Source organism: Chiloscyllium punctatum, chromosome 9 (genome assembly GCF_047496795.1).
Source record: "Chiloscyllium punctatum isolate Juve2018m chromosome 9, sChiPun1.3, whole genome shotgun sequence".
Classification (NCBI taxonomy): Eukaryota; Metazoa; Chordata; class Chondrichthyes; order Orectolobiformes; family Hemiscylliidae; genus Chiloscyllium; species Chiloscyllium punctatum.
In genome coordinates this window covers 23,840,773-23,858,115 of record NC_092747.1, presented here as the reverse complement: position 1 = coordinate 23,858,115, position 17,343 = coordinate 23,840,773, and the positions used below count along the sequence as shown (strand labels likewise).

The 17,343-nt window shown below is 42.4% G+C and overlaps 1 protein-coding gene across 1 annotated transcript in view; it reads left to right on the top strand.

The window, feature by feature from the left end:
• Nucleotides 1–13,159, top strand: part of mgat4a (alpha-1,3-mannosyl-glycoprotein 4-beta-N-acetylglucosaminyltransferase A) — a 269,718-nt gene extending 256,559 nt beyond the window's left edge. Inside the window, exons 14-15 of the mRNA XM_072577031.1 lie at nucleotides 8,045–8,157; nucleotides 9,346–13,159. Coding sequence (XP_072433132.1) covers nucleotides 8,045–8,157; nucleotides 9,346–9,372 — 140 coding nt within the window. The 3' untranslated portion in view covers nucleotides 9,373–13,159. The remainder of the gene's footprint in view (nucleotides 1–8,044; nucleotides 8,158–9,345) is intronic.
• Nucleotides 13,160–17,343: the final 4,184 nt, after the last annotated feature.

The following is a 17,343-nucleotide window of genomic DNA, read 5'->3' as shown; positions in this document are numbered from 1 at the left end:
TTGGGTTATATGTTGGTTTGTTGTAGAAGTAGTTATTAGAAGCTTTGATTTGTAGTTTTGGCAGTTGTATTTTGAAGCAATTCTCACTTGGCACATTGAGTGGGGTTCTTCCTCCGAGGGGGTCACAGACTATTTTGAAAGGTGTGGCTAACCATTTCGCTTAAATGGTGCACCTGGAATGTTAAGGGAAGTCATTCACCAATTAAGAGAAAAAAGATACTTTCAAGCCTTAGAAAAGAGAGGGTCGATGTAGCCTTGCTGCAAGGAACAACATCTAACCAATAAGGAACATCTGAAGTTGCAACAGGAGGGCTCGGACGGGTGTTTTCCTCCTCCTTTAATTCAAAAAGTAGAGGAGTTGCTATCCTCATCCAGAATAATCTCCCATTTCAACTGTTAGACCAAATTAAGGATGAATATGAGTGGTTTATGATTCTTAAAGCTCTAATACAGGGAAAGGAGTTTGGGATTTTGAAAGTATACTGCCCCCAGCACATCCTCTCAAATTTTTAACGGATGCACTTTCCAGGTTGATAGCCCTTGGGGCGCGTCATACAATTATAGGGGGAGAGTTTAATCGGGTTATTGACCCCGAAGTGGACAGGATGCCTAGGGGCCTTATGGATATGTCCTCGCAATCTAGGCAGTTGGTGGACCTGAGTAGGGAGCTAGGGTTGGTGGATGTGTGGAGATGTCTTCACCCTGAAGGTAGGGATTTCACCTTTTTCCCTAATCCACTGAAGTGCTATACTAAGATTGACATGTTTTTTGCCCCATTGACCTTTTTGAATTCGACACTGTTTTGCAGTAATGGAAACATAGCCATTTCTGATCATGTGGCATGTGGACATTAAGACCAGTGGTAATGGGACAGGCTCGTGGCTTTGGTGCATGGATCCTTTCCTCCTAAAGGATAGCAAATTTCGAGGGTATTCTTTGCGGGAATTTAAAATTTTTGGACATTAATTCGGGTACGGCCAGTAATCCGTCAGGGCTCTGGGAGACTGCCAAGGTCTCTGCATGGGGTTTGATTATTTCTTACTCCGGCGACCCGTAAGCGGCAGAGGGGAGAGCAGCAGTGTTTGCTGGAGGCTGGCCTGAAGGCAACTGAAAGAGCATACTTTGACAGACTAGCAGGAACCAAGTTGCAGTGGATTACAGCCCTCAGGGTTACTTTGAATGCTGCGCTCACCCAGACAGCAAAGATGGAAATCTCCTTTGCAAAACAGAGGGTATTTGAGTATGGTGATAAACGGGGTAGATATATAGCATACCTTGCCAGAAAGAAGAGCGCCCTCCACCGCCCCCCCGCCCCCCGCCCAATCCATCACATCCTTTAGACAGAGTGCTGGTACTTTCACTTGTGATTCCAAAAAAATTAACACAGCATTTAGGAAGTTCTACTCTGAGCTGTACCAGTCAGAGGGCTGTGAAGACAGGTTGGTGAAGATGGAATCCTTTTTTAAGACTCTGGACCTCCCAGGTGTAACTTTGGAGCAAGCGTCTCTTTTGAATGCCCTCTGACAATCCAAGAGATACAGAGGTGGTGAGGCAGCTCCAGAGTAGTAAAGCGCCCGGCCCAGACAGACTCCAAAGTTAGTTTTACAAGGAGTTTATAGACATGCTGGCCAGCCACTGTTGGATATGTACAACTACTCGTACAGTCAGGACTGTCTCCCAACCTCTCTGAGAGAAGCAAATATTTCTCTTATTCGCAAGAAAGGGAAAGCCCCAGAGGATTGTACTTCGTACAGGCCCATATCATTATTGAGGTGGATTTTAAAATTCTGTTGAAAATGCTGGCGTTGAGGTTGGAAAGGGTTTTCAAATTCATTGTAAAGGAGGACCAGACAGGTTTTATTAAAGGTCACGCATCTTCTAATAATATTAGAGTATTGAACATAGTCCAGTTATGCCAGCAAGGGTCGATTCCGGGCTTGGTAGTCTCCCTGGATGCAGAGAAAGTATTTGACTGGGTGGAGTAGCCATATTTCTTTTTTTATGTCCGGGAGCGGTTTGGACTTAGAGGGGCTTTTGCCAGGTAGGTGGCAGTGTTATATAGTGATCCTAAAGCAGCAGTTCTCACTAATGGCATAAGGTTGGACAATTTTAGTATCGGTAGAGGCAGCTGATAAGGGTGCCCCTTTTCATCGCTATTATTTACATTGGTGATTGAGCCATTGGCAGAGGCTATCCGGAGGAATTCCAATATAATTGCCCCGGAGGTAGGATCAGGCAGGCATAAGATCACCCTTTATGCAGATGATACTCTTCTCTAGTTAACTGATCCGATGATATCTATGCCCCGTTTAATACAAGTGATAAATTTATTTGGTTCTTTCTTGGGGGTATAAAATGAATTGTATGAAGTCGGAGGCCATGCCTGTCGGGAGCCTTATTAGAATATCTGATCTTTGGGATGGAACCTGTTTCTCTTTCAGGTGTTCTCAGGTGGGTTTCTTGTATTTAGGCATTTTTTATCACCCCAGCCTTTGATCAATTATATAAAGCTAATTTTGTGCAGTTGCTAGAGAAGATAAGACAGGACCTTCGGCACCGGGAGGATCTTCTGATATCCGGATTGGATGGATTAGCTCTGTTCAAAATGAATGTTCTTCCTTGTTAATTATATCCCATGAGAATGGTTCCTTTGATGCTGCCCAGGCAAGCACAACGGAGGATTAACAGTTTGCTTGGATCATTCATCTGGCATCATAGGCAGCCTCTCTTATTAAGCTTGCCAAGTTGCAGCTTCCACAGGGGATGGGAGGTGTGGATTTCCCAGATTTTAAGAAATATCAATTGAGTTTCTTACTAACCTATGTGGCTGACTGGGCTTGCCAGGACTCACGGTCCATTTGGCTGGACTTCGAGGCCTCCCAGGCAAAATGCCCCCTCATCAATTTGTTGTTTATGGACAAGATGAGGGCCATTCTGGATTAGTGGTGCTGGAAGAGCACAGCAGTTCAGGCAGCATCCAAATAGCTTTGAAATCGACGTTTCGGGCAAAAGCCCTTCATCAGGAATAAAAGCAGTGAGCCTGAAGTGTGGAGAGATAAGCTAGTGGAGGGTGGGGTGGGGAGAAAGCAGCATAGAGTACAATGGGTGAGTGGGGGAGGGGATGAAGGTGATAGGTCAAGGAGGAGAGGGTGGAGTGGATAGGTGGAAAAGGAGATAGGCAGGTAGGACAAGTCCAGGCAAGTCAAGGGGACACTTACAGAGCTGGAAGTTTAGAACTAGGGTGAGGTGGGGGAAGGGGAAATGAGGAAACTGTTGAAGTCCACATTGATGCCCTGGGGTTGAAGTGTTCCGAGGCGGAAGATGAGGCGTTCTTCCTCCAGGCGTTTGGTGGTGAGGGAGCGGCGGTGAAGGAGGCCCACGACCTCCATGTCCTCGGCAGAGTGGGAGGGGGAGTTGAAATGTTGGGCCACGGGGTGGTTTGGTTGATTGGTGCGGGTGTCCCGGAGATGTTCCCTAAAGGGCTCTACTAGGAGGCGCCCAGTCTCCCCAATGTAGAGGAGACCGCATCGGGAGCAACGGATACAATAAATGATATTAGTGGATGTGCAAGTAAAACTTTGATAGATGTGGAAGGATCCTTTAGGGCCTTGGATAGAGGTGAGGGAGGAGGTGTGGGCGCAGGTTTTACAGTTCTTGCGGTGGCAGGGGAAAGTGCCCGGATTGGAGGGTGGGTTGTTTGGGGGCGTGGACCTGACCAGGTAGTCATGGAGGGAACGGTCTTTGCGGAAGGCGGAAAGGGGTGGGGAGGGAAATATATCCCTGGTAGTGGGGTCTGTTTGGAGGTGGCGGAAATGTCGGCGGATGATTTGGTTTATGCGAAGGTTTGTAGGGTGGAAGGTGAGCACCAGGGGCGTTCTGTCCTTGTTACGGTTGGAGGGGTGGGGTCTGAGGGCAGAGGTGCGGGATGTGGACGAGATGCGTTGGAGGGCCTCTTTAACCATGTGGGAAGGGAATTTGCGGTCTCTAAAGAAGGAGGCCATCTGGTGTGTTCTGTGGTGGAACTGGTCCTCCTGGGAACAGATCCGGCGGAGGCGGAGGAATTGGGAATACGGAATGGCATTTTTGCAAGAGGTAGGGTGGGAAGAGGTGTAATCCAGGTAGCTGTGGGAGTTGGTGGGTTTGTAAAAAATGTCAGTGTCAAGTCGGTCGTCATTAATGGAGGTGGAGAGGTCCAGGAAGGGGAGGGAGGTGTCAGAGATGGTCCAGGTAAATTTAAGGTCAGGGTGGAATGTGTTGGTGAAGTTGATGAATTGCTCAACCTCCTCGCGGGAGCACGAGGTGGCGCCAATGCAGTCATCAATGTAGCGGAGGAAGAGGTGGGGAGTGGTGCCGGTGTAATTACGGAAGATCAACTGCTCTATGTAGCCAACAAAGAGACCGGCATAGCTGGGGCCCATACGTGTGCCCATGGCTACCCCTTTGGTTTGGAGGAAGTGGGAGGATTCAAAGGAGAAATTGTTAAGGGTGAGGACCAGTTCAGCCAAATGAATGAGAGTGTCAGTGGAAGGGTACTGTTGGGGACATCTGGAGAGGAAAAAACAGAGGGCTTGGAGGCCCTGGTCGTGGCGGATGGAGGTGTAGAGGGATTGGATATCCATGGTGAAGATGAGGCGTTGGGGGCCGGGGAAACGGAAGTCTTGGAGGAGGTGGAGGGCGTGGGTGGTGTCTTGAACGTATGTGGGGAGTTCCTGGACTAGGGGGGGGGGGGTAGGACAGTGTCGAGGTAGGTAGAGATGAGTTCAGTGGGGCAGGAACATGCTGAGACAATGGGTCGGCCAGGGTGGTCAGGCTTGTGGATCTTGGGAAGGAGGTAGAACCGGGCAGTGCGGGGTTCCTGCACTATGAGGTTGGAAGCTGTGGATGGGAGATCTCCTGAGGTGATGAGGTTCTGTATGGTCTGGGAGATAATGGTTTGGTGATGGGGGGTGGGGTCATGGTCGAGGGGGCAGTAGGAAGAGGTGTCCTCGAGTTGATGTTTGGCCTCAGCGGTGTAGAGGTCAGTGCGCCAGACTACCACTGCGCCCCCTTTATCCGCTTGCTTGATGGTGAGGTTGGGATTGGAGCAGAGGGATTGGAGGGCTCCGCGTTGTGAGGGTGAGAGGTTGGAGTGGGGGAGGGGGATCGACAGGTTGAAGCGGTTAATGTCCCGGCGGCAGTTGGAAATGAAGAGGTCGAGGGCAGGTAATAGGCCAGCGTGGGGTGTCCAGGTGGATGCAGTGTGTTGGAGGTTAGCGAAGGGGTCCTCGGAAGGTGGGCGGGAGTCCTGATTGTGAAAGTAAGCTCGGAGGCGGAGGTGACGGAAGAATTGTTCGACATCATTATGGACCATTGCAGAAATCTGATTGTCCTTAACGCGGTTAAAGCATGGAGAATGATGTGACAAGGTGAGGGCAATTTACAAAAAAAACTTCTCCTTTCACTCCCATAGTAGGAATGTTAGGATTCTGGCCAGGATCGATGAATTCTGGCTTTAGGGTCTGGAAATCTAGAGGAGTCTTCTGTTTGGGAGATCAAGTTGAGAGGGAGGTCATGATGTCTTTCAAGCAGCTGAGCCAGAATTATGAACTATCTAGGAGGGATCTCTTTCATTACTTTCGGATAAAGACAGATACAGAAAAAGACTACCTTGATGGTTAGTCCCTATAAGTCAGATATGGAGAGGAGAGTGTTTCGGTCCACTGGTGCTCTCTTGGTCAGTACCCACTATCATTTGTTAGGAGGTAGTATCTCAAAGGATATTGAGCAGCTGTGTGGAATCTGGACTCAAGAATTGGGGGTGGAGATCTAGTCAGAGGCGTGGGAGAATATTTGGGAGAATGTAAGGTAGATTTCGATTTGCAATAGGATGCAGGCTGTGCAGCTGAAGGTACTCATTTGGCACTGGAGCAGCTTGCAAAGTTTAAGACAGGAGCGTCCCCAATGTGCCCCAAATATAAAACAGAGGTTTGTACTCTTACTTGTTGCTTGTGGTCATGCCACAAGCTTCGTAGGTATTGAGGTGCCAAAGCGAGTGTTTTGGAAGGGGTCTTGGGAATTGAGGTCAAGGTGGATCCGGTGTCCCTCTTCTTGGGTTTGCCAAATCTCCCCTCTTTGGACGCGCATGAGAAGAAACTGTTTAATATTCTTCCATTCTGTGCAAGGAAGAACATCCGAATGAGCTGGGTGATGGAGAATCCCTCGGCATTCTAGGGCTGGTGTAGATTAGTTATGGAGCACATCCCCTGGACTTTCTTGCAAGTATAGTGCACCAGAAAATGAAACTGTTTTATAGAAAATGGCGGCTCTTTCTGAATTCTATAGATGCAGACTTGTTGGCTATATTGATCAGGGCCTTTATTTAGTTGTGAGGGCTATGTCTGGTGTGCTTGCCTGTACAGGTTTGCCTACTGATGCTCCCAGTGGTGGGGAGCTTTGGTGGGATTGCACTGAGTGCGGTAACTTAACTTAATGTAATTTAATTTGCCTTGGTTCAACTCTGTTTAATTTAGTTTATTTTTAATTGTTTATTAAGTTGTAGTTTGTGTAGGTTTTTCTTTCTCTCTCCTCAGTGGTTTGTGGAGTAGAGTGGTAGTTTGTTTTCTGTTATTATTGTTATAGAATAAGATCGCTATACTGTTTTGTAGAGATTTTATAATTTTGTAAAAAATGTTAATCTTTTTTTCCCAATAAAAAATTTACAAAAAAATTTGCTTTTTACAGGTGCTACCTTCCTGAGAAAATAACACTCGCCAAGATGGCAGCAACCAAACTGCCTGAATAAACAGGGTGATAAATGATACTTGTGAATTTCAGGCTGTTATTACCCTTTCTATGCCTATTCAATTGACTCTATTATCTTTACAATTGCATTCTTAGCCAGGAAGAGTTGTTGCCCTTCATGTGTATTGTATCAAATCTGTGTTGTTCAAAATTGTTATACATAAGACGACTAGGGAAGATAAAGTTAAAAATCACACAACACCAGGTTATAGTCCAACAGGTTTCATTGGAATCTGGATTAGTGGTGCTGGAAGAGCACAGCAGTTCAGGCAGCATCCGAGGAGCAGTAATGGAAGCACACTAGCTTTCGGAGCGACGCTCCTTCATCAGGTGATAGTATCACCTGATGAAGGAGCGTCACTATGACCTGATGAAGGAACGTCACTCCGAAAGCTAGTGTGCTTCCATTACTGCTCCTCGGATGCTGCCTGAACTGCTGTGCTCTTCCAGCACCACTAATCCAGATTCCAATGAAACCTGTTGGACTATAACCTGGTGTTGTGTGATTTTTAACTTTGTACACCCCAGTCCAACACCAGCATCTCCAAATCATGACTACTAGGGAAGATAAGTAACTTTCCCAGGAAGAAAAATGTCTCCCTCTGCTTTGGCTCAAAATGCCATTTCTGCAGTTTTTGTTTGGGCAGCATATCTTGCTATTCGGTTAACATCGTCAGAGTAGAGTGTAAGAGTCCTGATTATTGAAGATAGTATTGTAAAAGTTGAGTATTTGCATCAATAGTTCCATCAACATAAATCATCCAGAATAAGAAGTCATCGTCTTAGGATAGGGGCTAGAAGATTTAAAACCAAGATGAGGAGAAATTACCTCTCTCAAATGGTCATGAATCTGTGGAAGTTGCTACCCTAGAGTGTGGTGGATGCTGGGACATTAAAAAATCTATCTCCTCCTCCTTCAGTGTACTTAATTAGTACCAGGTTGATGGGTTATGGGAAGTGGGCAGGAAAAGGGAGTTATGGTCAAGACGAGGTCAGCTATGATCGTATAAAATGGCGGAGGAGGCTCATGGGACTGAATTGCCTACTCCTGCTCCTTGTTCTTCTGTTCTAATGTTCTAAGGTATGTTTGTGCCTCAGCTGCATTTTCATTAACGATGAATAACATTCTTTCTGAGGTTTCTACTTTTTTTTTGTATCCCTCTTCTCATTAATTTGATATATAATTTGTGGCCACATTTCACTTAGGTAGTGGCCTCAACACAAAACAAACTCATATGTTCTTCTCTTTCTTCCTTGTGCATAGGCATATTTGCAAATGGAGTAGCTGAAGGTGCTATTGACCAGCGACTGAATCCCATCACTGCCATTAGGTTGTCAGTTTTACAAGATTCCACTGTGTGGGCTCTTCTTGATGAGGTGAGATGTCCCACAGTACATTCTGTGTTGCTATTCAATTGTGTGATGCCACGAACAAACTATTTCTTCGGAAGCTGGTTTGAGGGTCATGTGGAGTGTCGTTCTTTGAAGTCTAAAACAGGCATGCACAAAAACCTGTGCAATTATAGGAAGCCTTTCATAACCCCAAAGCACTTTGCAATCAGCAAGGTAGTTCTTGTAATCCATTCGCTGGTGTGATGTAGAGAAGGCAGCAGCCAATTTTCATACAGCAAGATAGCCAAGAGATGATAGGCAGATCTTAGCTTTTGTGACATTGATGTTTGAGGGAGAAATACAGAACAGCACACCATGAATAACATCTTTCATATAATGCCATGGGATTTTTACACCACCTGAAAGCGTCTGAGTTTATGGGCTTTAGTTTGTTGTCTCACCTGAAATCATTGTCCAATTTCAAGATTTGTTTTGCAACAGTTCTGCTTTAATTAGGAAATGTCTCAGTAACCAATAATGAGCCAGTCATCATTAAGTTACCCTGTTTATTACAGAGAAATCTGGGCCAGCTGGAGGAGAGAACACTAGCAATGACCGTGCAATCAGGATCGTCCATATTTCTAATGGGGGCAGCAAATCTCATGGCCTCACCAAATAGAGCATCAGTAATGTCAGATATTGTGGTCCTCGAATATCTCCAGGCTAAACAATCTGCAGAAGTGCACATGGAAGGAAAATATAGAGCATTTTCTAAATAGATCATAAATTTAATAAATATTTTGTTTAGACTACTTTCAATGCAAGATCCTGCCTTTATTTCACACTTTTTAGTTTGTGAAAACATCACAGGAGTGTTTCAGATAATATTTGGCACCACCTTACATTTGACAATTGACCAAAAGTTTGATCAAAGAGGTAGGTTTTCAGGAGTGACTCATTGGAGCAGAGAGAGTGATAAACATATAGAGAAATTTAAAGTGACCATTATAGATTAAGATCAAGCCACCTGAATGCCCAGCTGTCAATGCTATTGTAATGCAAAACAGGGAGTACAGAGATCTGTGGGTCTTGTGGCTAGGTGGATTTACTCTAAATTAAAGTGTCACTGAATGCTTCAAAGAAAAATTGTAACAGTTTGTCATGGTGGTCATTGTCTCTATGACCCATGAGAACTTTTTGTACTATTTATAATATATCTTTTTCCCATTCCAGATCCAGCTTAAAAAAGCTGCCAATTAATCAGTATTTAAACAAGATTGAAAATGGATCTATTTTATACAACAAAAAGTCCCACAGAAGTTTAATAGCTTCGTAGATACTCTTTAATAATGAAATGTTGGTACTGATCACAGAATTCATGGATATATCGCCTCATCGTCTGATCGCCGTGGATGTTTATTGTTCCCGGACACTACCTCCTGTGAAATCTACTGTAATTTTCTATGTAACAATCCTAATTTTGAAGAATTATCAGCTGGAACTTCTTGGTAATCAGAAGCTAAGAGACTGGTCTGCTTATCATGAGCTTAGCTGAGGTATAAATGTATTTTTTGTTACCCATTTTATCAGTAAAATTTACCTAAATGCTAAGTAAAGATAAACAAATAAGTAAGTCTACTTCTGTATAAAGAGGTTAAATGTGTTACAATGTTTGAACATTGTGCATCAGGGACAGATACTGTACAAACAGGCGGGAAAGGATAGGTCGGGCTGATGGGACAAGGAAACCTTTAATTTATTGTAAATATGCATAACATAGATGTGTATCATGTTTTAAGGCATTCCAGGCAGATGTAGTTTTTTGATCATAAATACTATATTTAATTTCTAAGCAATTATGTTAACTTCTGAAGAAGTGTTTAATTTTTATGAAAGAGAGAAATTGCCTTTTCAAAGCCTTGACTTGTGAATGTTGAAATTTGCCATGTCCTTGAGACGCAGATGTATCTCATTGTGTTCCAGCAGCATTGAGGCGTGTAAAGACATATGTGCCTTAAGTGTCATGTTGCTGCAGCTGGTTAGTATTGGCAATATTGAGCTGATAGCAGGCAACAATTCTTCCTTTACGTTTTAACTAGTTATTCACGTATAAAGAGGCCAAGAAAAAGTGGAAATCTTGCTTATTGGAAAATATTCTTAATGATCTCAATATCATTTTCAGGAGAGTAATGCATTATTAATATAGTACTTATACATTACACCCATATGGCAAAAAAGTAACTTTAAGGTATCAGGTAGGCTCTTTCATAGTAGCTTTGTATCATCACTTAGGAGAACGTGAGGACTGCAGATGCTGGAGATCAGAGCTGAAAATGTGTTGCTGGAAAAGCGCAGCATCCAAGGAGCAGGATGCTCATTCCTGAAGAAGGGCTCATGCCTGAAACGTCGATTCTCCTGCTCCTTAGATGCTGCCTGATCCGCTGCGCTTTTCCAGCAACACATTTTCAGCTTGTACCATCACTTAGGCAGGCCCAGGATCCAAATGGGTTCCATTCTTGATTTCATTCGCATATCAATTCATATGCAAGTTGGAACACAGTGCAGGACAAAATAAAACAGCCAGTCATATGTAAGAGGAAACTGCCTTGTCAGATCTTTAAAATGTCACCCCTGTATGGGATTGTGTTCCGAAGTGTGAGCATTCATAAGTTGGATGTTCGTAAATCAGAGCTCCCTGTAGTTTGAGTGACATTACAAGGTTTTTTCTCATAACTTGGATAATTTTCCTCAGCATTCATGTACATTTGAAGATTTTATTTCTGGAAACATGAGTTGGATGCATTGGATACAGAGTTTACTTGCTGTGTTTTTTTTCATATGAACTGCATGGATTCTGCAAATGCTGGCTGTTGGGGCTACTTTGTCCAAAATATTTACCTAACTTTATAACCGGTGATAATTCTTTCCAGTTTTCTACTGGAAAGCTTTTTTTTAGCAGATATAGACAGGCAATATGCATTAAATTAAATGTTTATGATAATGTGCAATGATCCGTTAAATTGGTGGTGTTTTAACATCATTTGAAATGTGACTAGGAAAAGGGTTTCTCTGTTGGAGGAGGGCATAAATATTATAAACTCTGCTTGGATATGCCAAAGTTTGCATTAATAGGTGCAACATGGAATGTAGTGACTCAGATAGTAAGTGTAGATTCATGTTTTCAGTGATTCCATTTATTTAAAAATTCTATTTAAATTGGAAGATCTTAGTATTTTAAAGTCTTAAAGAAATAATTATTGAAAAGATCATGATAGACTTCAGTTGTCTCCCAACTACATCAAGGTAATTTATAGATATTGGGAAAGGGGTCGATAGAGAGGGAATACAAAAACAGGTCAACAGTGTTGGGGGACAAAATGTTTGTTTCATAAAGAAATTACCAACAAAGTTGAGCAAGTTGAAGTGAAAGTTTTTGTTCCAATTATTAACAATGCACAATTCATAGTCATAAGATGAGCTGCCTTCATATTAAGGATCTGCAATCTAAAAACAGGAAATGCAGGCCAGTCAATACCTACAAAGTGAAAAGACACAATAATAATTTGGACATTGATCCTTTATCAGACCCTTTATTGTCAAGGGTCTCTAATAACAGATGCATTCATTTTATGAAGTAATTATTTAATAAGTAAACAATTGCACAGCAAAGACTGACAAAAATATATATATTTAAATTATTTAAAACATGAAGCCAATACAAGATCAAACCATTTGATTTCTGTTTCAATTCTTCTGATAAAACTATTTTCATCAGAAAAACAGGATAAATGATGAATGTTAAGCAAATGTCAGAGTGGATAGATCTGAGATTAAATTGTGAGATTCCTTGTGGGTCTTCATTGATTCTTAATTTACATTCAGAAAAGTTCAATCTAACCTTCCAAAATATCTGAAGCTGAGGATATATTTATGGCACCTCTAACCCATCCTTCATCTTGTGTACATTGTATTTGTATGATTTCCACAGTTGTTTATTGTGTGTGCTGGCTGTGTGTGTGTGTGCTACGTTATAACATACAAAAAAGTTACAAACATGTGCGGTCTTTGCTTTTCCTTCTTGCAATTTTTTCTTGAAAAGTCAAAAGAATCACGTAAGGATGCGAGAAAACAATACTTCAGGGGTTTTCCATTAAGGTTTAAGATTAGAATGGTGCTGAAAAAGCACAGCAGGTCAGGCAGCATCTGAGGAGCAGGAAAATCTTTTACCGTTAAGGTTTAAGACTGATCCATATTTTATTAGATCTGTGGGGGTTAGGGGGAACATCAGAATTAATTCATTAGATGAGAAACAGTTTGATTTGTCTTGTGGATGGATGATGCTTTACATTTATTCACATACATTCTATTTGTACTTCTGCTACTGCTAGAAGCTGTACTATAGGTCCATGTTCATTGCTCACAAATTTTAATTAAATTCTGCAACATAGAATGAAATACAGTATAGTACTGTTGTTTTGAAGGGTTGGGTCCTGATTTTCAATCACTGCATTTAAAATGAGAAAAATAAAGTTGAAATGTTGATTATGTGAGGTGATTTACTGCTAAATCCCTACTTGCACGGTGATTTGTTTTTTAAAATTTTGGTGAACCACATGTACAGATGAGCTCATGCCTAGTAAATAGGAACACAAAGAGGGCTCATCTGTAACACTTTTTTAAATAATAAATTATAGATTCATTGTGATTCAGGTTTTAAGGAATCCCTTTTACATAATAGGCCACAGATCATTTGCTTCTTGAAATATAATGCTTCTGCTTATTTTTACGGAGATGTTTATGCTTTTGTTTGTAAGAATGCTCCAGTGCACCTGCTTCTTTTAATGTCAATGTGCCTTTCATCAATGGTCTACATTATTTTCATAAATGTGCCATAATTTTGCAATGAACACAATTGTAATAAAATTGAACTTGTCATACGTTGAATTGTAATTATGTGTAGAATGTTCTGTGTAACTGGCTTCTTTAACTTCGATCCATTGTGTAATAAATTGCTACAGTTTTGGACGTTAATTTTGGCATTGAATTAGCCACTTGTTTGTAGTGTTCTTTGCAATATGTGGGTACAATAATATATTGGTTTATAATCACTGGGTTTGACCGAAGGATCTCAAGACAAGAGTTCAAATGCCACCACAAAAAGTAAATTCAAATGTAAGTTGTCAATTTTTATAAGTCTGTAATTAAAACAAAAACTGACCAAGTAATTGCCTGTTTCTTGTGAGAGCCCACTTGTTTCACTAATGCTACTAAGAAATGGAAATTTGCCTTCTGTCCTCTCTCTAGCCTTGTATGTGACTCCAGATCCACAGCAACATCTTGAATCACAATTATTATGGAGCAGAAGGAGGCTATTTGGTCTGTCATGTCTGCACCATCTCTCATCCAGCTCTATTATCTAGTGTCAATTTCTTGCTTTTTTTCCATGTCCCTGCTCATCACTGTCCAAATAATCAGCCAATGCTGCCTTGAATGCCTCAATTGAACTTGCCTCCACCATATTTCCAGACTCTAATTTCAGACTCTAATAACTTGCTGAGGAAATAGTTTTTTTTTATATAGCCATCACCATTGTTTCTTTTGAACATCATTTTAATTGCCTTGTCAAAAGATCTAGAATGTCATTCAGTTTTAGCAAACCACTTCAAAAGTCAATAAGAATAAAACTGGGTGAACTTCCCAGTCCAGTAGACACATCAGAATCCTCCTTACTAACATCTGGAGGCTTGGTCAAAAATGGAGTTATCCTACCGACTAGCCAAGTATCATGTTGACGTTTTCATATTCACAGAATCAGACCTTTTCAGCCAATTCTTGATAGTTCTCTTACATTCTCTTGGTCCTGTTCACAGGCAGGACAGATTACCTACAGGTGGTGGAACAGTGGTATACAGTTATGAGGGAATAGCCCTGGTATCATAAAAACACAGAGAATAGGAACAGGAGCAGGCCATTTGGCCCTTAGAACCTAGTCCGCCATTCAAATTGATCGTGACTAATCATTCAGCTCAATATCCAGTTCCCACTTTTGTTCCATATGCTTTGATCCCCTTAGCCCTAAGAAAGGACATTAGTGACAGTGAAATTACTGGAAATAATTCTGAGGGATAGGATTAATCATGACTTGAAAAGGCAGGGATAGTCAGCACAGATTCATTAGTGGGAGACTCTGACTAATTGAACTGAGCTTTTTGAAAATGGGACTAAATATACTGATAAGATTACTGCAGTTTACATGGATTCAATGGACATCAGCAGGGCCTTTTGTTCGAGACAAAAAACTGCAGATGCTGGAATCCAAAATAGGCAAGAGGCTGAGGAATGTCATGTGTCAGCAAGGCCTTATACAAGGTCCCACACGGAGGGCTGGTCCAAAAGGTAAGATCCTATGGCATCTAAGGCAATTTGGCAAACTGGTTCCAAAATTGGCTTGCAAATGGGAAGCATAGTGTGGTGATGAGGGTTGTTTTTGTGATTAGAAGCCCGTGACCAGTGGTGTACCATAGGAATCAGTGCTGGAATCTTGTTGTTTATTACATACATTAATGACTTGGATCTGAATGTAGAAGGTATAATTAGCAAGTTTGCAAATGACATAAAAAATTGGTATTGATAATGAGGAGGATGGTCTCGGGCTACAGTCTGATATTGACAATAGACAATAGACAATAGGTGCAGGAGTAGGCCATTCAGCCCTTCGAGCCTGCACCACCATTCAATATGATCATGGCTGATCATTCCTAATCAGTATCCTCTTCCTGCCTTATCTCCATAACCCTTGATTCCACCTTGAGGCATGCTCCGGGTGTGGAGCAGTCGGGTTGTGGGGGGGGATGGTAGGGGAGATTGGCTCGTGTCAAACAGGAGATCGGAGGGTGGCGCGAGTGAGAGGAGATGGGCTCGGTAACAGTCACCACCGCCTCCCAGGGATGAGGTGTGATGTCATGAATCCTACTGTATGGATGTGCTACCAGTGCTGATGGCACAATTGGTCCCATATTGATCAGGTGATAAATTGGGCAAAGCATTGGCAGGTGGAATTTAGTCCTGATAAGTGTGTGATGATGCATCTTGGGAGGTCTCATAGGGAAGGATATACGCCAAATGGTAGGTCCTTTGGGAGTACTGAGGACCTTAGTGTAGAAGTCCACAGATCCCTGAAGGTGTCCACAGAGGTAGAGAGAGTGGGAAAGAAGGTTAAAAAGGATGCTTGCCTTCATTAGCTGGGACATAGAATATACAAAAAAGCAAGTCTAGTTACAACTTTATAAAACATTGGTTAGGCCACAGATGGAATACGGTGTGCAATTCTGGTCGCCACCACTTATTGGAAGGATGTGATTGCACTGGAGAGGGTGCAGAGGAGATTTACCAGGACGTTAGCTGGGATGAAACGTCTTGATCATGGAGGAGAGACTGGATAGGCTGGGTTTGTTTACCTTGGAGCAGAAAAGGCTGAAAGAGGATCTGATTGAGGTATACACGGTTATGAGAAGCATTGACAAAGTAGCATAGGGGAATTATTTCTTCAGGGCAGACATGTCTAAAACCAGCAGGCATGCATTTAAGGTGATGAGTAAGTGATTTAGAGGAAATCTGAGAGAATTTTCTTTTGCACCCAGGAAGTTGTAGAAATATAGAATATGGATGAGTTCTTAAAATGCCAAGGCATAGCAAGCTATGAACTGAGTGCAGGTAAATGGGATTAATGTAGTTTAGTATTTGTTGGTCAGTATAAACATGGTTGGCTGAATGGCCTGTTTCTACACCTTATGACTCTATGACTCTCAGATCTATATTTATCTCCTTCTTGAAAACATTCAATGTTTTAGCTCCACAGGCTCACCACGGTCTGGGTGAAGACATATTTCCTCATTTCACCCTTAAATGGTCTGCTCCTTACACTATGACCCATAGTTCTGACTGTCCAGTCATTGGGAACATCCTTCCTGCCTAGTCGTGCTGGAATTTTATAGGTTTCTGTGAGATTCATTCTTCCAAACACCAGTCAATAAAGTCCTTACCATTCCAGCCTCTCTTCATATGTCAGTCTTGCCAATCCAGGAATCAGTCTGGAGAACCATCACTGAACTCTTTACACAGCCAGAACATCGTTCCTCAGGCAAGGAAACAAAAACTGGTCAAGATACTCCACGTGGAACTTCATCAAGGCCCTATACAATTGACCAAGACATCAACAGAAGTTGCTGGAAAAGCAAAGCATCCTTACTCTTGTACTCAAATCCTCTGGCTTTGAAAGCCAACATGCTTTGTACAATTTGCCTTCCACATCTGCTATATCCACACGGTAACTTGCAGTGACTGATGTTCAAGGACATCCAGGTCTCATTGCACCTCCCTATTGGCATTCAGATAATAATTTGCCTCCCTCTGCCTCTCTGTTTTTCCCATAAAAGTGAATAACCTCCAGACCCTCATGAAGTCTCATGGCATCAGGTCAAACATGAGCAAGGAAATTTTCTCTTGGCTTGGCTGATGAATCAGTGCTGTTCCATGTTGAAAAACCACTTGGAAGAAACATTACGTGTGCCAGGACTGTAGTCCAGGTGGGAGGCTTCAGTTTCCATGAACAAGAATAGCTCAGTGGCATCATTACTGACGAAGATGGCTGCATTCTGAAGGACATCCAACTGCAGAGGTATCTGTCCATGACCATATTGGTATCAGTGAGCACAAACAGATTCACTCAAAACTAGTCAATGTGATGCTGTGGGCAACAGTATGAGCGTATTCCATTTGGTGGCCGCTTTAACAGGACAGCTATGCTGGTTCAATGAGTATAGAAGTGCATGAAGGAACAGCACGAGGTGGATTAAAAGTTAAACTGTCCAACAAACAGCAGAAGCAAAACGCAATACAGTAAACTAATTAATCCCACAAAGGACTATGGAGACCTGTCATATCCAGCCATGAATGATGAACAGAGAATCAGGCTCTATGAATAATCCAACCTTCAATATGGCACAGCCTAGCATCTGAGACAAAACAAAAGCATTTGAAAGCAGTAGCATTGATGTCACACGAAGTATTATCCATCTCAACTGCTCCCTGATTACTCATTCTCACAGAGGCCAAGTTTCCGCCAATTTGATTAATTCCATGTGACATCAGAAAACAATTAAAAGTACCAGATACAGCACCAAAACAATCTAACTGCAACGCGAAACGCTTGTATTCTGGAACAATACTGTT